The following is a 22,788-nucleotide window of genomic DNA, read 5'->3' as shown; positions in this document are numbered from 1 at the left end:
TGTCAAAATAAAACAAGCTTGTCATAATCCTCCGCCTCGTGTGCGGGAGGTGCGGGGTTCGATCCCCAGTGCCGCCGGGTACCCACTGGTGGTACAATGGGTACAAGCTTTCCCCTGCCTGGGGCTCGGCTTCTTTAGGGTGAAATGCTTGAGAAATGGGTCTTTGACCCCAGCTTGAGTAATCGAAAAAATACCTTGTGGCATGGCGCTGTTTGGCCACAGATGCCCTTGCGCCATAAAAATCTATCATCATCATCATCATAATCCTCACGCATAGCATTTGCCTAGAGACATTGCTGTTTGTCTTGTTTTGATCCAAGCGATACCCGTGGCTGCTTTATTTTATTATAACGCAGTCTGACCTGGCTGTAGGTTGAACCCCTCTACCCTTTATTTTGAACTCGTTAATTTGTTCTAGGAGGGATTGATGTGCGAACTTTGTTGAGGTTGAATGGCAGCACCACTGATTTTGGCACCAGTGTAGTATGTCGTAGACCAAAAACCTAGGGGTTCACGGGCTGCCCCATTAGAATGTTATTGAAGGGTGCCTTGCTTTAATAGAGGTGGAAAGTGGGGGAAAGGCGTACAGTCATTGTGGAGCATATAAGGCCTGGGGTTCTCTTTTATCCTGTGCACATGCACCTTGTGATCCTTCTGCCTGCACTGGTTTCTCTTGCAGGTTCGCAAGATAGTGGAGGACACCATGAAGAACATCCACCCAGTCTACAACATCAAGGTGTGTATGTGCAGCTTTTTAAACTTCCTAGGAATTTGTGCAGAACATATGGGTAGCCTCAGATGAATTCCTGAGAGCCTACTTGCTGCATTAACTCTTTCCTTACCACGTAAAAATGGCTGAATATGGGTGTACTGAAATTTTTTTTTACTGAGAACCGCCAAACACATCGCACATTGAAATGCACAGTATTATAGCTTATTAGATGCACTTTTGAATGAAAAATATGCCTAAATTGTGTGTGCAAAGCGCTTCAAAAATTTATTGGTTAAATATGCTGGTACAACACACACAAAAAAGAATACTAGCAAAGCAGAAATGAGCCGCTGCACTGATCAGAAATTGAGTACAAAAAAATTAAAACTGTAATGGGACCGACAGGCGCAGCGCAGCGATGAAGCGGACGAGTTCAAGCGGGTCAACGAAGAAGCAGACGAAGTGCAGCTGGGGTTTTCGAACGACGCCTGTGAGTGTGCCCGTTGTGTCGCCGGTCAACCAAGATCAACAGACCTGTGCTTCAAATAAACGCCTTGACACTTGGTGGAGGTGCCTCGGTTCCCGTCCCGGTCCTCATCCTGGAACTTCGAAGTGGAACGCTCCTCGTCTCCGCCACCATGCCGGAAGGTCCGAGTGAACCATCGCAGCCCATCCCTGCCACCGTACTCTGTCACGGGGTGCAGCGCCAGCGTGACCCGTCTCCATTTAGTGGCACCGATGACCAAGACGTCGACGATTGGCTGGCCTCTTATGAGCGCATCAGCACTTACAATCGGTGGGACGATTCCGTGAAACTTAGCAACGTCCTATTCTATCTAACGGACGTTGCCAATCTATGGTTTCGCAACCATGAGGCCGACCTTCCCACCTGGTCGTCCTTTAAAACGAGCTTCGCCGACGTTTTCGGCCGCCCCGCCGTCCGGAAGCTTCGCGCCGAGCAACGTCTTCGTGCTCGATCTCAGCTCCCTTCCGAAACGTTCACAAGCTACATCGAGGACATCGTTGACCTGTGCAAGCGGGTCAACCCCTCCATGTCCGAAGCGGATAAAGTCAACCACATACTTAAAGGCATAGCCGATGACGCTTTCCAGATGCTGCTGGCGAAGAACCCCACCTCCGTCGCTACCGTCATCCAGCTGTGCCAAAGCTTCGACGAACTCCGCAAGCAACGCGCATCTACGCGGCAGTCCGGCGCGCCTGCGGGGGGTCTTGCTGGCTTGGCCCTTGGTGGCTCGTCTGCTGAGCAGTCCCTGTTCATGCAGCAGGTTAAAGACTTCATCCGCGAAGAGATCGCTCGCCAGCTTTCTCTGCTGCATCACATTCCCGACCCCGTCTGCCCTTCGCACGACCTGGCGCCATCTCTCACTCCCACTATCCGTCGTGTTATTCAGGAGCAGGTCGCTGCAGTTCTGCCATCCAGTCCCCCACCGCCTCCTGTGGCAGCGCCGCTCACCTATGCTGAAGCAGTCACCGGTACACGGCGCTCGCCCACCTCTGCCGCCTACCCTAGCAGCCCGGCCTTTTATGCTCCACCGCCGTCTATACCCCCGCCGCAGGCCCCGGTTCGTCGACCCCGCCGAAACCCTACGAACCCCTGGCGTACCGAGGACAATCGACCGATATGCTATTCCTGCGGTCTTCCGGGCCATGTCGCACGCTTTTGCCGTCAGCGATCTCCTCGTTCTGGCGATTTCATGCGCAATTTCCGCTACGATTCTGGGCCGCCCTTGCCTAATGTCTCTTCTGCCTCCTCTACACATCGCTCCCAGTACCCTACTCGCCGCTCGCCTTCCCCTCGTCGACGTTCCATTTCTCCGATGCTCCGCCGCCCGGACCCTCTCCCAGAGGAAAACTGACTGCCGCAGTTCAGGAGGCAAGAACTGCGTGTTTTGCGAACTTTTTAAGTCCTCCGTGTTCTCCTGCTAACGTGATTGAGGTGTCTGTTGAAGGCGTCACCGTTCTCGCGCTCGTCGACACGGGTGCTGCAGTGTCCGTAATTAGTGATGCTCTTCGCCGCAAACTTCGTAAGGTGACAACGCCGCTGTCTGACTTTTCACTACGTACGGCCACCTCTCAGCGCATCCACCCCATCGCAGCCTGCACGGTCCGCGTTTCTATAAACGACGTCGCCTATACCATCGAGTTTGTTGTGCTGACCGCCTGCTCTCACGATGTCATCCTCGGCTGCGATTTCCTCTCGACCCACCGTGCTGTGATTGATTGTGCCCGTGCGGAACTTGAGCTTTCTCCCCTATGTGATGTTTCGTTGCGTGACCTACCTGTGCGCTCCGCTAAGCTTCTGGTAGCTGCCGACACCGACATACCTCCCTCCTCTTCAGCCCTCGTTCCGCTCCGCCCCGACTCTTTCCTCAGCGGCCCTGTTCTTTTCACACCTACCGCAGCAGCCACTCGCCATCAGCGCCTCCTCATTCCATTCGCCGTTGTCTCGATTTCCGATGGCCACTGCGCCATCTATGTCACCAACCCATTTTCTTACCCGTCGTTTGTTCTTCGCGGCGAATGCCTCGGCTCTATTGAAGAACTGGACCCTGCTCTTGCTTCCGAGTTCTCCGATACCCGTGCCTGCTCCCCAGTTACTGCCTTAGCCTGTTGTGCGACAGCGCCCGATCCGATTTCCATCGACGTCTTTCGTCGTAACATCGCTCCCGACCTTCCGTCCGCTTACCGTGACCAAATCTTGGAACTTCTCTGCCGCTTCCGCAACTCTTTCGACCTTTCCCAGCCCTCCTTGGGACGCGCATTGGCCGTCTCTCACACAATTGACACTGGTACCCACGCTCCCTTGCGTCAGCGACCGTACCGAGTCTCGCAGAGCGAGCGCCGCGTCATCCGTGACAATGTTGACGACATGCTTCGGCGCGGCATAATACAGCCTTCTCACAGCCCTTGGGCCTCTCCTGTTGTCTTGGTGACGAAAAAAGATGGCTCCATCAGGTTCTGTGTGGACTACCGCCGTCTCAACAAGATCACACGCAAGGATGTTTATCCTCTACCCCGAATCGACGACGCACTGGATTGCTTGCAGGGAGCGGAGTACTTTTCATCCCTCGACTTACGCTCCGGCTACTGGCAGGTCCCGATGGCAGCGAACGACAGGCCGAAAACCGCTTTCGTCACCCCAGACGGCTTGTATGAGTTCAATGTGATGCCATTCGGCCTCTGCAATGCTCCAGCCACATTCGAAAGGATGATGGACACTATTCTCAGTGGCCTCAAATGGGAAGCTTGTCTGTGTTACCTAGATGACATTGTCGTTTTTTCCAAAGATTTTCCTTCCCATCTGCACCGCCTTCAGCGCGTACTCACTAGCCTTACTGACGCCGGCCTCCAACTAAACTTGAAAAAATGTTACTTCGGTGCAACGCAGCTCACAATATTAGGCCATGTCATCTCCAAAGACGGCGTTCTACCTGACCCAGCCAAACTTCGCGCCGTCGCTGACTTCCCCAAACCAACCACCTTAAAAGACCTTCGCAGTTTTATAGGCTTATGCTCATATTTTCGCCGCTTCATCCGAAATTTCGCCAGTATCATCGCCCCTTTAACGCAGCTTCTTGCCGGGAGCCCGAACCTTTCGTCTTGGTCCCCCGCCTGCGATACCGCGTTCAGCACTTTACGCCGCCTGCTGGTCTCTCCCCCCATCCTTCGCCATTTTGATCCCGCCTGTCCGACAGAAGTTCACACTGACGCGAGCGGTGTGGGCTTGGGCGCAGTTCTTGCCCAGCGAAAGCCTGGGTATCCGGAATACGTCGTCGCTTACGCCAGCCGCGCCCTCACCAAGGCGGAATCAAACTATTCCGTCACAGAAAAAGAATGTCTCGCCATCATTTGGGCAATTGGCAAGTTCCGCCCTTACCTTTACGGCCGGCCCTTCTATGTCGTCACAGACCACCACGCCCTATGCTGGCTATCCTCCCTCAAAGATCCTTCTGGCCGCCTCGCCCGCTGGGCTTTACGTCTCCAGGAGTTTGACATACACGTCATTTATCGCTCCGGCCGCAAGCACTCGGACGCCGACGCCCTTTCTCGTTCACCACTCCCATGCGAGTCAACCTCTGCCCTCGTCTGTGCCTACGAATTCTCTTCGTTCAACATCCCTGATATGCTCTCCGAACAACTGAAGGATCCTTGGATCACCTCGCTGCTAAACTTCCTGAACACTCCCTCGCCGCATCATTCGACCCGGACCCTTCGCCGCCAAGCCCACCACTTCGCCGTTCGTGATGGCCTCTTATACCGCCGTAATTACCTCCCCGACGGCCGGAAGTGGCTGTTGGTCATCCCTCGACACCTCCGTGCTACAATCTGTGCCTCTTTTCACGCCGCTCCACAATGCGGCCACGCCGGTGTACTGAAAACATATGCTCGCCTTCGTCAGCGATTCTACTGGCGAGGTATGTACCGCTACATACGTCAATACATTCGGTCATGCACCGCCTGCCAACGTCGCAAGAAACCTCCCCACCCCGCCGCCGCTCCTTTGCAGCCGTTACCTTGCCCTGGCCGTCCCTTTGACCGCGTCGGCATTGATCTTTATGGCCCGCTTCCAACTACTTCGGCTAATAATCGGTGGATCATCGTTGCCGTTGACCATCTCACCCGTTACGTCGAAACGTCGGCTCTCAAATCTGCTACCGCAAACGATGTCGCTCACTTCATTCTACACAGTCTTGTTCTTCGTCACGGCGCCCCGAAAGAACTTCTAAGTGACCGCGGCCGTGTTTTTCTCTCGGACGCCGTCGAGGCCCTGCTCAAGCAATGCCAAATCGTTCATCGCTACACCAGCGCCTATCACCCCCAGACCAACGGCATGACTGAGCGGTTCAACCGCACTCTGAGTGACATGCTCGCCATGTACGTTGACACCGCCCACTCCAACTGGGATCAAGTGCTCCCGTTCGTCACGTACGCGTATAACACAGCTACTCAGACAACAACGGGGTTTTCTCCTTTCTTCCTCTTATATGGCCGGGAGCCTACATCCACCATGGACACCATCCTTCCTTATCACCCTGACCCTTCCGAGACCACCTTACTCTCCGAAGCTCACCTGTATGCCGAAGAATGCCGGCAACTTGCCCGCTCTTTCACCACACAGCAACAATGGGATCAGAAGCACCGTCGGGATTCCCCGGACCCTCCAGCGTCATACCCATCTGGCGCCCTCGTTTGGCTCTGGGTGCCTTCCTCCACTCCCGGCCTCGCCACGAAACTACTGTCTCGCTTTCACGGACCTTACCGGGTTGTCCACCAAACTTCTCCGGTGACTTATATCGTTGAGCCGCTCGTTCCCTCTTCGGACCACCGTCGCCGGGGCCGCGAAACTGTGCACGTTGAGCGCCTCAAGCCTTACTATGACCCGCCCATCCTCTCCTCTCCGTAAGTCGCCAGGATGGCTCCTTTTTCGGAGGGAGAGTAATTGTAATGGGACCGACAGGCGCAGCGCAGCGATGAAGCGGACGAGTTCAAGCGGGTCAACGAAGAAGCAGACGAAGTGCAGCTGGGGTTTTCGAACGACGCCTGTGAGTGTGCCCGTTGTGTCGCCGGTCAACCAAGATCAACAGACCTGTGCTTCAAATAAACGCCTTGACAAAACATACAAAATGTTGCCATCTTCTTAGGTAGCTATCATTCTTGCGATTTTCAGCTGCATACATAATACTCTGCTCTTTCCATGGCCTTTCAAATGAGGCAGCTGTGACTGCTGTGCCACTAAGAAAGCAGTCACTTGAGGACATGAAATGGTGGTAGATGTGGGATATAGCATTGCACTTGTTCAGTATTGCACTTGTTCTGAATTCTGTTCTTGTTTTTTTCTTATATAGCAGAACTTGTAGTTCCTACTTTTTCATTTTTGTTTGCTTGGTAGTAATAAAAGATTTAAAAAAAAAACACTAGAAAAGCCCTAAAATGGGGCATGACATTCTTTGACATCGTCATAATAAAAAATCTGCTGGTGCATTTGGTAGAATGTCTTGGCAGTATGTTGCAGAGACCCTAAAGCACCAAATAAAACCACTCACACTATTTACAAATCAAGCACACTGCATAAAATACAATGGGAGCAGCAAAACAAAATACGCGCGAGCATGTACTGATGTCACGGGCCTCTGAGACAAAGTCTCGCTATCGGAACTGAAATCCAACTATTCCATATGGTTAACTATCTCACCACTGCTGCTCTAAAGAAATAAAAGAAGTGCTCAGTGTAGCTTTTTGCCTTCAAGGAACGTGTGGCGCAACAGACTCCGCGATTGGTGCCTGGCGGACTATGTCCAGTCAAAATTTAATTTTTTGTGTCACCTCCTGATGTTAGAAAATGAAAAAACAAAACTAAAACCAAACAGATAGTGTTATAGAAGCAAACTAGATGCTGCAGCTTATCCAGGAGCACAGACTTCAATTTTTGGCGGCAGATCCAAACTGTGGGTCATATATGACATTGAGTAAAACCGAGATTTGGGCGAGTTAGTAAGCATTCATAGTGGGTGAGCCTGCTTCTGTTGTGCTGTTCACCCACTGTCATATATGACCCTTGGCTTATGGCGCGGTAAGGAAAGAGTTAACCATCCTTGTCATAGGCAAGAGCCTGAGCAGAGGCGATAGTACTGTGCGCTCTGTGAAGTCGCGCAGATTTTCTTGTGCTAAGCAAGCCACTCGTCTAAGTTTCCATCAGAGGCAGGGAAATTGCCCTACTTATTTATGCAGAAGTATGGGCGGTGTGCATTGAGAAGAAATAGTACTCTTTTGCTCTCACTCGATACAGAACCCATATCAAAGGATGATCCAAAGACTGCAGGCATGCTGGCACACTTCGAAAGTTGCATTGCCTCTATTTTACAAGCATTGCTAGCACTAAGACTAAAGAAGGCGGAATTAAATACGTCTATTTCCAAAATGGGTTCTTAAATTGAACATTACAGGACAGCATATTGGGATTGCATGGTATCAGTTCTTTCCAAACGGCTTAAATTGGGCCCTCTCCTGTACAGCTAAGAGGCATCAGATGCAGTTTGGGTTTGTCTGCTGTTATTCATCCTGAAAGGGCTGAACCAAGGCACAGGCATGCTGGTCACAGAGCTTGACGTCATGGCCCCAATAAGTGGGCTTTGTCCGTGGTGCTCAAACCTGTATTTTTTCTTTGTGCACCATGACCAGCTATTTCACAAGATCTCTCCTAGACCATGTGACGGCTTATCTCATATTGTGATGATGCATTCGGTGGCAGCATTTGCCTGGTTGGTTCACATCAGAAAAGAGGTAGACTCATTGAATCAGGAAGCGTAGAGGTGAGCCTGAGCTATAGCAGAAGGGCAGGACACTCAACGCTGCATTGTGCGGCAGGGGCAGCAGTTTGTTGTCATGATGTGCAGAGGGGTTGCAGAGTGTGCCACTTTGTCTTCCACCAGGCGCTGATGATCAAGCGTGAGCTGGCCAAAGACCCGCAGCTGCGCAACGAGAACTGGGACCGTTTCTTGCCCCACTTCAAGGCCCAGACTCTGTCCAAGCGCAAGAAGCCCAAGAAGCAACGCACCAAGGGCGAGTACACGCCCTTCCCGCCACCACAGCCCGAGAGCAAGGTGAGCAGTAATAGCACATGTGGCCCAACATGGGCACATTACAATCATGGTGAACAACAGTTGAGTAGGTGTTGTACCTGGTGCCTGTTACTAGAAAAAGTATCTGCGGACCTTTGCCAGGAAGCAATAACAAGGAGGATGTCCGTAGAGCTCTAGGTTGTTGAAAAAGTATGCACTGATGTGTGTTGATTTCACATGGTTCACTCTGTGGTCTCGGTTGCCTCTTCTGCATAAATTGGTATGCTGCCATGATGTCGAACAGAAAGACATGCCTCCGGTTGCTGAGGAAACATTTGATGCTTGGGCGACTGTCAGTAGCATCAGCTGTATTAGGTAGATATTGCTGTGGACAGCATTTTCTCGTCATTGTTACAAATAGCAGCATCTTGTCTGCATCCCAAAACCTTACTCACTCAGTGTTTTCTTCAGCTGATACTTTCTTTCTTGGGTAACCTCTTTGACTGGAACCTTTTTGCTGACTCCTGTCCTGGTCTGTCATGGTGCACCCTTGCAGTAGGGATCACTTTGCTTCCCTACTTAGCTGACTTCTGGGGTTGGTAACGGATGCGGAAGGTTAGCATAACTAAAGACCCTTGAGAAAGCAGCTCATCTTAAGGTGCCATTGTTTGGACAGCAAATGATTAGCCCACTTGGACTTCATTTGGCACATCTGAGAGCACTACTTAGCTAAGTTTTTTTCTGACGAAAACCTGCTGTCTGCCACAGTGGCTTGGTTTACAGAACACATACTTGCAGGATTTGCTTTCAGAGCGCAGCTCTTTAGCGCCCGTTCGTGGGCTGAGTGTTGATGTCGGCCTCGTAACCAGCAGAAGAGCACAGCAAAGAGAGCAAACTAGGGGAGCATAGTGCATGATGAAAAGGACGGCGATAGCGAAGAGAGCGTGAGAAAAAAAGCGAAGGCGGACAGTATGGCAGAAGCATGAGGGGGAAAGCGGAGGAGGAGGGTACGGCGAGAGTGGTGGAATCTGTCATGCTCCATCTGCGGCTGCTGTGAAATGCTCTGGCCGAGCAGAGGCGCGATGTCGAGGGCAAGTGCCACTGCCATTCGACACTGCATGTTCCATGTGTGATCTCTTTTGGTTCAAATACCTCAACAGCTGTGTTCACATTTTGCATTAATGAATACCATAATCATTGGCCAGTTTTTTTTATTCCAGCTAATATATCCAAAGCCATCAATAAGAGGGCAGTGCCTTTACTTTGGCTTGTATCAAAATGCAATGCAAATTGCTGTGCTTGACCACCTGGCAGGTCATGCTTGATATCACAGCTGCTTCATGTACTATTTGCATGTTGTCTGTGCTGTCCAGGTAAGTAAGCTGAAGACTCTTCATAATTTGTGTTGTGAGTAGTATCACCTCAGCCCTGTGCTTGTTAATGTCTGTCCACAAAAGTCAACCTGCTGCCAAGTCCTGCCAAATTTGCACTGCCTTGTCACAGGTCTTGCTAACAGCACTCAGTTGTGTACTGAAGGTGCACTGTGCGAGAAATCTGAGTGTCTTGCAGAAGGTGGGTACGGAGCATTGCGCAAAGCTGAATTGGAGGTCCTTGCTTCCGTTGTTGTAAGTATTGGCCACGGCCTCACTTCTGTGCCTCCCGCCAACACCCTCTGTTGTGCAGATGGACAAGGAGCTGGCGTCCGGCGAGTACTTCCTCAAGGAGCACGAGCGCAAGGCCAAGAGGGCCCAGGAGAAACAGCAGGCGAAGGTTGAGGCCGAGGTGAAGAGGCAGGAGCGCCGAAACAAGTCTTTCCAGCCTCCTGAGGAGCCCAAGTTTGTGCCCAAGAAGCAGCAGCCAGGTACCGAGAAAGGTGTGTACATACCCATGACACCCCCACCCCCCCCACCCCTCACTATTATTTTGTTGTGAGCTGTGAATGGTGCACAAATTGTGTCAGGTAGGGTAAGGTGTAGCAGAGTTGTCACTTGTAACAAATTGGGCCTGCTCATTGAAGATGCCAGGCTAAATGCATCGCCCTTTGCTTTATGGTTTTATGTATTCTTTGCAACTAGAGGGGCAAATTTAAGACCTTATGGCATTGAAAATTTGTTTGCTTTATGGTTTTATGTATTTCTTGCGACTAGAGGGGAAAATTTAAGACTTTATGGCATTGAAGAATCTGGTATAAATTGTGATATTAGCCGCCGCGGTGGCTCAGTGTTATGGTGCTTATCTGCTGACCCAAAATACGTGGGTTCAATCCCGGCCGCGGCGGTCGAATTTCGATGGAGGCGAAATTCTAGAGGCCCATGTACTGTGCGATGTCAGTGCATGTTAAAGAACCCCAGGTGGTCGAAATTTCCGGAGGCCTCCACTACGGCGTCTCTTATAGCCTGAGTTGCTTTGGGACGTTATACCCCCTAAACCATAAACCAAAATCGTGTTATTCATTTGACTGCAGTGTAAGTCAGGGTTTTCTGGTTATTTATACGGTGAAAATAATTGCCTAATCATTAGTACTCATCTTGTTTTAGTAAATAAAACATTTTAAAACCATAGTGTTAAAGGTCCCGTTAACTGAAAACCCAGTGTGGGAGGCGGCAGTGTGAAGGAAAAAAACTCCAGAGGCCACTGACCTTGTGACATCATCCCAACCTGCCCACCAGATTGTGACAAAACTGGCCACTGTGGCTGGTGGCAGTTAAATGAATGACTGGACATGAGAGGTTGTTCGGGAAGAGATACCTGGGTCTCACAAGCCCCACGGGTGGCTGTATTTGAAACAGCCACCTGCGGGGGCAGTATCTGAAACAGCCATGGTATGAGGACTCCCAGGGGTCTCTGAATCGAAAGTAGCAAAGGACGAATTCCGCATATATATGGGCATGTAGGCAAAACCAAGGCAATACAGAATCAGCACTTGCGCGGGAGTAATCTCTAATGCCATTGCATTGTACTCTTAGGAGAAGGTCAAATGTTGGGTGATGGTGAAAGAAAGAACAGTGTCAAAGTCTGCTAAGTGGTACGCAAACAGGATCTCAGGCAACTGAAGGGACTTGGGTATTAAAGCTATCACGCCATACAGTAAAAGCTCGTTAATTCGAACTTCACGGGATCGGGAAAAAAGTTCGAATTATCCGATGCTAGAATTATCGAATGGCCTCGAAAAAACTGACAAGAACCATTTGCATTACAGTATATGTACCGTATTTACTCGCGTAAGGTAACGAACCCACTCCCATAATGAACCCACCCACCCACCCTAGATTTTTTCCCAAGAATTTGAAAGAAAAAAAAAAGCATCAGTTCTTAATGCTTCCCTCTGTTTGGCATCGTCATGGTCCACAAGGCATTTCTTGGCAGTGCCCCAACATGCTGCGCAGCGACCTTTTGACCCTTTTGACATTAGCAAATGGGAATGTTCAAGCTTTAGCTTAGAGTGCACGTCTTGGCGCTCTGTTGGCGCTCTGCCAAGGCGCCGCCCCCCCCCCCCCTCTGCCCCCCCCCCCCCTCCTCTGCAAGAGCTTTCCTCAATATATATATATAAAAAAACAAATGATGTTATCGGCGGCGGGCAGCATCTTGGCCAAGGTCTGCGCTGTGGACGGCAGGGAAAACTGAGGAACTCCCTACACTGGAAAAGAAAAAAGTAAATTCTGGCCGACAAAAGTGAGGGGGGGGGGGGGGGGTGCTCATTACGGGAGTAAATGCGGTAGTTCCGGGGTTCCAGAGGCTGTGTGGAAAAGAGGGTAGGCAGCCACCACTGGCGCCATTTAGGCTTTACCCACTCTCCCACGGTTTTATCTGGTTCCATCTTCTGTCCCCATTTAGCACGTGCGCAAGCGCTTTTTTTTGGGGGGGGGGGGCACGTGCTGTGTGGTGCGTAGTTCGAATTATCCCTAGCGGAACCGACTCGCTTTCGAATTAACGGGCTTTTTTATACACACATCTGTATGGAGCTTGGCCGGACCAAGTAGAGTTGTTCGAATTATCCGAAAATTCGAATTATCGAGGTTCGAATTACCGAAATTTCACTGTACCTTTAAGGCGGAGCTTAGGTGTCCCCTCCAGCGTTATTGAATTCCTCAAACAAGCTGTTAAAACGCTTACAGTACTATCTCTTGAGTTTGTTTTTATCCTGTTTCCAGTAAGCTTTATTTGTTTTTGCTATTGTCTGCATTCAAAGCACAGTAGTAGCCTTTATATGGCTGTCTTTCTGTCCTTTCTTCCTGTCATTTTTTCTTGCACGTTCTTCCTAGTTTTTCTCTCGCCAGTCTCGGCAGTTTCACTACTTCTTGGAGTTGCTTTGTGAGCCATGGCAGAGGCAGTGGCGACTACTAGTATCTCTTTCACACAATGGCAACCTGTGTTTTCTTTATTTTTGTTTCTCCTGTAACATTAGAAGCTTGATATGGTGCTCAGGAGAGTGAATTAAAATTTTTTAGCGTCAATATAGGGCCCGTAGGTGTGAAAAATGTGTTTTTGGGCCCTTTTTATTTGCAAATTGACTGGTTGAGTTGTGAATTTTAGTTTGCAAATACCTAATTTATTTAAGCAAATGCATGATCATAAAATAGTTAATTCCAAGGGAATTTTGAAACAATAATTTGCATGGTAATCTGATTGGGAACATGAAATGCTTCTCTGGGCTGAAAATTTCTATGGAGTGGCACTCGCTGTGCCGGGGTGCAAGTGCGCTGTGGAACAGTGCTCTTTGTATGGTGTTGTTGCAGTCAGTTTTGATGCTTTCAGAAGCCTTATTTCCATTGAAAGTGTTCAGCACTGCCTGGTGGTTGCACTGTTCTTATGAGCTTTCTTGCTACTGCATGTTTCAACATTCTCACTTCTGGTGCCATGGAGCGTGGTTATTGACCTCAACGCTTTGTTTGTCTCTGATGCAGCAAAACCTGTGGACATCGAGGCATTGAAAAAGAAGGTGAAGGCGTCGGCAAAGGTACGGAGTTTCCTTGTTATCGTCAGCGCTAAGCGTGGTGTGGTTCAGCTGTTGTTAGTAGGCCCACGTGTGGATTATTTGGCTCGAGGGGTTATTTCGTGAGGCCAAGTGGCAAAGGAAGCATTTGCAGCATGCACTGGGATGTCATTGAAATGCACCCATCAATGCAATGAATTTTTCAAGTGATAACTGACATCGCACAGCACACGGGAAAAACGCTAAGGCGCCCGTGTGCTGGGAGGGAACGCAGGCGTTCACACGGGGAGTCAGACGTGCTGGTCGTCGGCTTCGGCGATTTTCAGCCGGAGCAGCGGAAGTTTCCGCCTGACCCTAGCAAGATCATCCCCAACGTGCACCGAAAGCTGTCGGGAACATCTGGACACCAGTTTTTTCCAAGGTGGGCCCGGTTAAACCCCCTTTTCGGGCAACACATGGCCCGATCGGGCCGGTGGCGTGGCTAGGCCTAACGGCCGAACCGGTACCCGGCACATCGGGGCCTCTGGCCACTGACGCCAGTATGGCTGCTACGCAAATCTCCTGCCGAGGCTACGACCCCGAGAACATGCACTGGACAACGGTTCACCCAGCGGAAACCGCAGGCCCAGTTTCGGCAACGGTTACCCCAGCGGCAACCGGAGGCCCAGATTCGGCAAGATTTCGCAGCGCCGCGTTGAACGCCGCAGTGCTGCGCCGAGCGCAAGACCAAGCCTTAAAGCCGGCGACCGTAGACGCGGCCGGCGTTCACGCCGGAAACCAGCAGTCACCCGCCCCGCGCGCGGCGGGCCGCAGTCGGCGACTGCTCACGAAGTGGAAACCGCCTGTTATTCCCAAGCCTGCTCCAGACGACTACGTCGTCGTCATCAAGCCCCGGACCCGCGTCTCGTTGTACGAGACTTTCCAGGAGACCGGCTACGGCCGGGCGTTCACGGCTCTCCTGGGCGCGCAACCCGCAACAGATCTTACCATAATACCGGTAAGAGAACAAAACCTCATTATTGTTCACACTGCGAAACCTGAGCTAGCCGACCGTATCATCGGCGAATTTGAACTTAATGGACCCGACGGGAAGGTCCCCCTTGTGGGGCACCTGCGCCAAGACGACAAGGACGTCTGCTACGGCGTCATTACCGTCCGTAACTCTGAAACTACGGACTCGCTCCGTACTAGGCTCCAATGGCGCTTCGGCACCATCGTGGAAGTGCGAAAATTTGGGACATCCAACAAAGCGAGACTGACTTTCGCCGGAACAGAGAAGCCACGTTTCGTGCACTACGACTCGGAGCTTGTACAAGTTAGGCCTTACCAGCGAACCATTCCAGCCTGCCGACATTGCGGTGTGGTCGGCCACCGCGTGGACGCCTGCCCCGGCCAGAGGCTGGACCGGTGCGGCCTGTGCGGACAGCAGGCTCTACTCGTTGAGGGGGAGCAGGCCCCTCACCAGTGCAACCCAAAGTGTTCAGTGTGCGGCGCGGCCCATGCCACGGGGGGCCCAGCGTGTACTGCTAAATATCGCGCTATCCAGCCCATGCAGGCCGAGCGCAGGCGTAAATCGAAGCGAAACCGACGCACGCGTGGCAAGCGTCGCCCGGACAAGCTGAAGGCCAAGGCTGCCGACCAAGCCATGGACCAGCCTGTGAATTCCTCTACTGGGAGCCAAGGGAAACCTCCAGCTGCGCCACCGCCGCCTCAAGCCGGTGCAGCGAAGCCCCTCGGACCTCCACAAAACGGCGGCTCCAAGACGTGGGCAACCATTGTCAAGCAACACTCCCAGGTGAGCGGCGCCGGCAGGGCAGCTTCTCCCTTCGCTCCCCCTTCCCAATCCCAACAACGGCCAATCTCTGCCGAACAAAAAGAAATATCTGCTCTCCGCGAGCAGGTTGCAAATTTTCAAAAGCGCCTCGCAATAGCGGAGGCCCGCCAAAATTCCCCCAACCACACCTCTGCCTCACCCGCAGCAGAGGCAATGGAAAGCGACGCAACCCCTTCAGGACAGGCTGCGCATGCCCTCACGGCACTCGAGGCGAGAGTGAGCGCGCTCGAAACTCAAGTTAACAACAGAATATCCGCATTGGAAACGCAAATCAATGCCACACTTACGGCGGCACTCAACAAAATTAGCCACCTTGCGGCATCTATCCCGAACCTCATAACCGCTCAGTTCGCTCAACTCACCCGCGCTCCCAAGCGCGCTGGCCCGCTCAAAACCTCCGCAGGCCGGCAGCTCAAAGCGTCTAGGCGTCGAATCGCCGGAGAAGAAGAAGAGGTCCCCTGTGCCATCCTCAGTATAGAGAACGCTCCTCTCTTTGGAGCCACTGGCTCTCAAGCCTCCTCTCTCCAAACTCACAACTCTACCCTTGATCATGGCGGGCGGCCCTAGAAATAGGAAGCATCCGCGAAGCAATTCGATCCCTATTCAAATTGTACAGTGGAACTGTCGCGGATTCAAGGCACGCACAAAGCGAGCCGATCTACGCCTTTTCCTTACAACGTTCCCAGAATTACCTGCTGTGGTGGCCCTTCAGGAGCCAGGAAATGGCGCCACCCTTGCCAGTTACACAGTGTACCAGCAGGATGCGCATAGCTGCCTCTGCGTACATAAAAATTACACGGCCTCCCAGGTTGACCTGGATCTTAGCGCTACTTTCTCCTATGTAATGGTGACGATCCTTCCGCTACGCAAACAGGACCCCCCATTGCACATACTCAACATTTACTGTCCCCCAAAGCTACCAAATGTTACATTCGCAGATATCTTCAGCCGGGCTTTGAAGGTCGCGAATCGGGATCCCCTCATAATCGTTGGGGACTTTAATGCTCCCAGCACCTTATGGGGGTACACACGTGAAGAGAAACGCGGACGCAAGTTGGCGGAGCTTGTTTCCACACTGGGCCTTACTCTTCACACGGATCCCGCGCAACCCACTCGTATAGGTAACTCCGTTACACGCGATACGTGTCCGGACCTCACCTTTACGAAAAATATTCGCTATGCAGATTGGAGGAACACCGAGGAATCCCTCGGTAGTGACCACTGCATAATTACCACTACAATCCATACCAAGCCACTCACAAGACCACAGGCCAATGCAAAACTACCCGACTGGACCAAATTTAGGAACAGTTACACCAATCCTCAATCGATAATGGACCAAGGATACTCAACGTGGTCCCAACACCTAGTATCCCACTTGAAATCAGTCGAGCAAAATGTTCAACTCTCAGAGGCGAGCCCGGCGGTGGATAACCACCTCCTCCACCTCTGGGAGGCACGACACAGCCTAGTCCGCCGCTGGCGTCGTCAAAAACACAATCGGAAACTCAAAATTCGAATTGCGGATATCACCCAACAGGCGGCACAATACGCGGCCCAACTCGCCGACTCCAATTGGGTGCACCGATGCAACACTGCAGCTCGGCAAATGTCGAGTCGGAGTACGTGGCGCCTCTTCCGCGCTCTTATTGATCCGGCACAAACCCGTACTGAGACACAAAAACAGCTTCAAAGGGCTATACATAACTTCACTGGAGACACGGCCAAACTGGCCGATGCGCTCCGCGACCAATATTTGAGTATACACCAGGATCCCCGTGGTCAGGCGTACTCGTATGCAGGTTCCGAGAACGCGGATTTGGATCAACCGTTCCAGCTCCATGACCTAAAAGCGGCCCTGGCTAAAATGAAGCGAGGTACAGCACCAGGCCGGGACAAGGTGACGGTAAAGCTTATTGCCAACCTCCCAGATCCCGCCTACGAAACTCTCCTCGATTACTTCAACACTATCTGGATTGGAGGCACACCACTCCCCATAGATTGGAAAACGGCACTAGTAACTTTCATTCCCAAGCCAGGTAAAGCCATTAACACCGACAACCTCCGGCCCATCTCCCTCACTTCGTGTGTGGGGAAGCTGATGGAGACTATGGTCCGCGACAGATTGTCGGCTTTCCTGGAACAACAAAACATTTTCGCAGACACCATGTACGGTTTCCGCCCACACCGGTCCGCACAAGATGTCCTGTTGCAACTTCACAAGGAGATTCTCGACCCCGTCGAGCACCCCAGCAATGATAAAGTAGTCGTCGCACTTGACCTGCGGGGGGCTTTCGACAATGTGACCCACGAGATCATCCTATCCCACTTGTCGCAAACACATTGTGGGCGCAATACTTTCAATTATATCAAACAATTCCTTACAGATCGCCAATCCTATATCCGGCTACAAGACACAGAATATGGCCCATATCAACTTGGTACACGAGGGACCCCACAGGGAGCTGTCCTCTCGCCATTACTATTTAATCTGGCCATGATGAAGCTCCCTACCCAGCTGGCGGAGGTCGCCGGTGTGCAGCACGCTCTGTATGCGGACGACATCACCCTCTGGGCAACACAACAATCGGTTGGAGACATCGAGACCAACCTGCAACAAGCGGCAGCTATAGTGGACGAATACGCTCGTCGCTGTGGTCTTGAATGCTCCCCGAGCAAATCTGAATTTGTGCACATACGCCCAAAACCATACAACCAAAATTGCCCTTTCCCTACTTAGCGGACCGATACCTGAACACGCGGAGATCCGGGTACTGGGGCTTTTCATTCATCATAGGCGCAAGATAGACACTACCCTAAACAAGTTACGTAAGGTGGGGGACCAGGTGGGTCGGATGCTCCGCCGGGTGTCCAATAAAAGGGGGGGACTACGATGCAAAGATGCCCTGCGGCTGGCCAATGCATTCGTGACCAGCCGGATTTTATATTCGGCTCCCTACCTCCACCTACGCAAATGCGATGAGAATGCCTTAGAGGTAGTTCTCCGCAAGATTTATAAGAGAGCGCTCGACCTCCCCATAACGACGTCCAACAAGCGTCCCCTCGGTCTGGGGATGACCAACACCTTTGGGGAGTTACGAGAAGCTCATCTTAACAATCAATACTTGCGCCTAAGCAAAACACCTGCGGGGAGCCGCCTTCTAACCCGCTTACACATTTCCTACGCAACACATACAGAAGAACGGGCCCGCATCCCTGAAGCCTGGCGCTTTGCACTCCAGGTGCGACCCCTTCCGAAGAACATGACTGCAGACACCCATGATGGTCGCCGTCTCGCGCGGGCGGAGGCTATTTCTCAACAATATGGCCACAAGCCAGGTGTCTTCTATGTGGATGCGGCCGGCCCGCACCATGGGGGTTGGTACACGGCGGCCGTCATCCACCAAAACACTACAGTTCAGGGCCTTACTTTCCGTGCCCCAAACATTACATTTGCGGAAGAGATCGCCATTGCACTGGCCGCCGCAGATCCAGAGTCCCGAGTCATTATTACGGACTCCAGGGGCGCCTGCCGCAATATTGAGCAAGGGTACATTCCAGACCGTGCTTTCAAAATTCTCCACGCATGCGATTACACAGGGTTTCCGACCCATCGTACCATCGTGTGGGCTCCGGCTCATGCGGGTCATGCGAGGCAGCCGACGCTGCCGCCCGCGCGCTTACTCACCGGGCGTCGCCTCATCCGCAGCCTGATCCGGAATTCAATTTCAATCCGGCCATCACCTTTAAAGAGATCACCTCTCTTTATCAAAATTTTCATGGTCTCTATCCCCCTCCCTGTAAAGGCCTCACCAGGGTGGAGGAGCGCTGGCTTCTCCGCCTCTATACCAATACTGTACTGTGCCCGGCAGTACTTAAGCACTTCAATTCTTCTTTCTCGGGCGCGTGCCCACACTGTGAGGAGGAGTTTTCGGACACCTACCACATGGTGTGGGCATGCCCTTCCAATCCTGCCTACCCACCCCACCTCCACCCCACTCGAGAGGCCTGGGAAGCTGCCCTGCGCGGCTGCTCCGAACTCCATGCCCAACAGGCATTGGTAGCTAGAGCCAGAGCCGCTGCGGAAGCTACAGGGATCCCGGACTAGGGCTCCCTCCTAGTGTTTGTAAGGGACGGGCCCTTCCGGCTCACCCCATCGACCTCTCACTGTAAATAGAAATAAAAGTTTTCCTCCTCCTCCTCCCGTGTGCTGTGCGATGTGTCAGTGCAAGTTAAAGATCCCCAGGTGGTCGAAATTATTCCGGAGCCCTCCACTAGGGCACCTCCTTCTTCCTCTCTTCTTTCACTCCCTTCCTTATCCCTTCCCTTAGGGCGTTCAGGTGTCCAAAGATATATGAGACAGATACTGCCCCATTTCCTTTCCCCAAAAACCAATTATTATTATTATTAACTGCGTGAGGGGCCTTCCCTAGAAAGAGGGGATGTTATGCCTTGCGCTGGAGCAGTGAGGAACACATGGTGCAGCAGTGGGTGCCATCAAGGTGTGCCATTTGATTTGCCTGAGATGGGTCTCGGAGTGGACACACTCGTGTTGTGGAGGGGTGCAGGCCAGCTGTGGATGCAGCTTGCACCTCAGAGCTATCTGCACATAGATTGGCAGCTGGCTTTGGCTGTAGACGGCAGTGGTAGACAGTATACGCTATGCCAGGGGTTCTGAAACTGGGTTCCCCACGCAACTAAATCGATAGATGCCTCGACCCCCACGTTTCTTTTACACACTTTATTTCAGGACTAATCATGCTGTGCATGCTTAAAGCAGGCTCTTCCTCTATACAGCCGGTGATAATATTAACGTATTTAACGGCGCAATTTGCACACTTTTTTTTTAACCTAAAATTAAGGCTTCAAAAAATGGGATGTACAAATTACGCGGAGATTTCCTGAACACATCCTCAAAAACTCTTCAAAGGTCATAACGTGGAACGTGTACTGTATATTGCCACATATAAGTTGACCGCACAACTTGCGCCCCTCGCTAGCAAAAAAAAAAGTTGACTCCAAATATAAATTGACGCATACCCCCACCACCCGAGACCAATGTTATGTAGTTCCCCTCCTGATGGCATGACGGTGCGTGCGCAGCTCAAAGCAATAAATGCGGAATGATGCAATCGCAAAGCCAGCAGTCAGAGACAAATGGAGGTACAAGGCGATGAAACGATGCCCTCGCATACGGCCCTACTGAGTAGTAGCAAACAGAATAGCGAATCGTTTGGTACTTTCGGATTTTGGCGTGACGCACACTTCGGAGGTTACCGGAAGTTTGCTCTCGCAGCTGTCCATATGGGAAAGCGACCGCCAGCGCGAGCGAACTGGCTAAACAGCGTGCAGTTGACTTTTTCTTAGCAGAAGCAATTTGCAAACGAATTGCTGACTTTTTTTGACACCACTCACTCACCTTTCGCGGCCGCTTGAGGCGACATGGCCGTGCCGATCTTCCCAAACCTGCCCTGCGTGCATCCACATGCATGCTGGTGTGACTGCGTAGCAGAGAGCGAAGTATGTGAGTGAAAGATTTTTTTTTTCATAAATCCAGGTGAAAAGTTGGGGTGCGCAGATTATTTAATAGTAATTGGTTTTTGGGGAAAGGAAATGGCGCAGTATCTGTCTCATATATGGTTTGACACCTGAAGGCGCTGTAAGGGAAGGGATGAACAAGGGAGTGAAAGAAGAAAGGAAGGAAGAGGTGCCGTAGTAGAGGGCTCCTAGTGGAGGGCTCCGGAATAATTTGGACCACCTGGGGATCTTTAATGTGCACTGACATCCATTGACTTTAACCTGCACATGGGTGCCTTAGCGTTTTGCCTCCATAAAAACGCGCCGCGGTATTTGAATTTGGGAGTTTTCTGAGGCGGCATGCGTGTATGCACGCTCCTTTTCACATCTGTGTTTGGCAGGCAAACGCAAGCCAAGATGTCTGGGGTTGCTCAGCCTCTTGTCGGGCCGTTGCAGTTCCTCAAAGCTAAAAAATGTTAGAGCCCGTGCATTATGCTAAGATTGTCTATTGATATAGTGCCACACATCATCAAGGACTAAGCTCGTTGTTTCATATCTGTTGTTCTATTTTTTTCCTTCAGTTTCTTCTATTTTATGAACATGTGTGTAGAGTTGTGCTGCTCTCTTTTATCTTTGGCAAGTTTTCTTGATTAAAGTTCAGTTGTCAGCAGGCAGATGTCCTGTGCTTGCTTGCTGTATACCAGTGCACTTCCTCTTCTGTTTGGTAGGATGACCTTTCACCAACTGGCCCTACTTGCCACCTTCAGCGTCACTTGCAACATGCAAGATATGGTCAGGGCTTCTTTCATGAAGCAATGGAAGCCAAGCGATAGCAAAAAGTTAAGCATCCAGCTGGCATTCAAAAAGCAGTTTCTGAAGTGTCTATGACAATGCATTTGATTGGTGTAAAGTGCAGACAGTAATTCAACTGCTGTTGCTGCATTGCTGGTCACATTTAGTGAGACTGCCTAAATCCAGGCATTCTTACGTGAGGTCTCTGGTGTTACTTGTAAATGATACGACTTGTGTGTGTGAAGGGATCTTCCATTGCATCAGTTTGTGTGTGTCCTCGAGTGTAGTCACTGCTAACGAAATTCTTTAATTTTTTGCAGAAGAAGCCAGAAAAAAAAGTCCAGTGGCAGAGCTGAGCGACAGCGGATACACCTCTGGTTCTTCAGTGGAACTGTGTTGAACTTTTCTTCATGAAGCCTGCTCTGGTAGTGAACTGGTGTGGACAATGGCATTAGTATACTGCTATAAGAGCTTGCATCCAGTGCTGGCTGTGTGTTCTTCTGCACCTGATGGTGGACACTGTGCTCAATTAATAAAGTGGCATGGATACATTGCTGGTGGAGGCTGGTGCTGAGGTGGAAGAAACCCACCGCAAACTATGCTTTTTGGGGATGCATAGGCACGTTGTGGAGAAAGCATATATCGACCGAAGGCAGCTGCGACACGTGTAGCAATATTGATTGAAGAAGTTTGCAGGCATAGTGTGGGCGTAGCTGACACAGGACAGGGTTAATTGGAGAGACATGGGAGAGGTCTTTGCCCTGCAGTGGGTGCAGTCAGGCTGATAATGATGATGACACAACTGAATGCTGTTGCTGGAACTGTTCCAACTGTTTTCAAAAAACTTGCATGAATGGAGCAAGCAGTACCTACCTATGCTATTTGCTGGTAGTTATAGAATACCGTATATATTCATGTAAGGGCCGCAGATTTTTTTCCCGTGGTTTCGATGGGGTGAGGCGCTTACACGGGACCGGCATTTCTGAGTAAAATTTTTACAACTATATTCGAGTCCCGACTATGCGCCTCTCACTTATGGCAGAAGCCTTTCTTGGCTCATGAGTGGCATGTATGGAAGTTGTCCACAAAAGTGTCTGCACGAACTGTAAATCATAAGTTACAGTGTAATCCACTTGTTACAATACCAGATATAATGATATGTCACTTATAATGATCAAATTCTTTAGATTTATCAATTCTCTCATTGCCCCTATGTAAAAATAAACCATACAAAATTAGCCTGAAAGTTTGATAAAAAATAAAATACATTAAAGGGAATGACATAAAAATTAATGTGGATTAGGATATACAAAGCAGCTTTCATCGTTTTCATCCTGTTCATTGGTGCTGGCATTGACAACATTCTAGACACCCATGGTTTTGAGGAAAGGAAGGGTGCATAACTGGCTCCCTGGGTCAG

General features: G+C 51.0%; 1 protein-coding gene across 1 annotated transcript in view; it reads left to right on the top strand.

The window, feature by feature from the left end:
* The window catches only part of dbe (KRR1 small subunit processome component homolog dbe), a 39,829-nt gene extending 17,912 nt beyond the window's left edge, over positions 1 to 21,917 (top strand). The window contains exons 6-10 of the mRNA XM_077660994.1: positions 680 to 736; positions 8,164 to 8,334; positions 9,976 to 10,165; positions 13,197 to 13,249; positions 21,689 to 21,917. Coding sequence (XP_077517120.1) covers positions 680 to 736; positions 8,164 to 8,334; positions 9,976 to 10,165; positions 13,197 to 13,249; positions 21,689 to 21,724 — 507 coding nt within the window. The 3' untranslated portion in view covers positions 21,725 to 21,917. The remainder of the gene's footprint in view (positions 1 to 679; positions 737 to 8,163; positions 8,335 to 9,975; positions 10,166 to 13,196; positions 13,250 to 21,688) is intronic.
* Positions 21,918 to 22,788: the final 871 nt, after the last annotated feature.

This window comes from Amblyomma americanum, chromosome 4 (genome assembly GCF_052857255.1).
Source record: "Amblyomma americanum isolate KBUSLIRL-KWMA chromosome 4, ASM5285725v1, whole genome shotgun sequence".
Lineage (NCBI taxonomy): Eukaryota > Metazoa > Arthropoda > Arachnida > Ixodida > Ixodidae > Amblyomma > Amblyomma americanum.
This window is presented reverse-complemented; position numbering and strand designations above follow the sequence as displayed.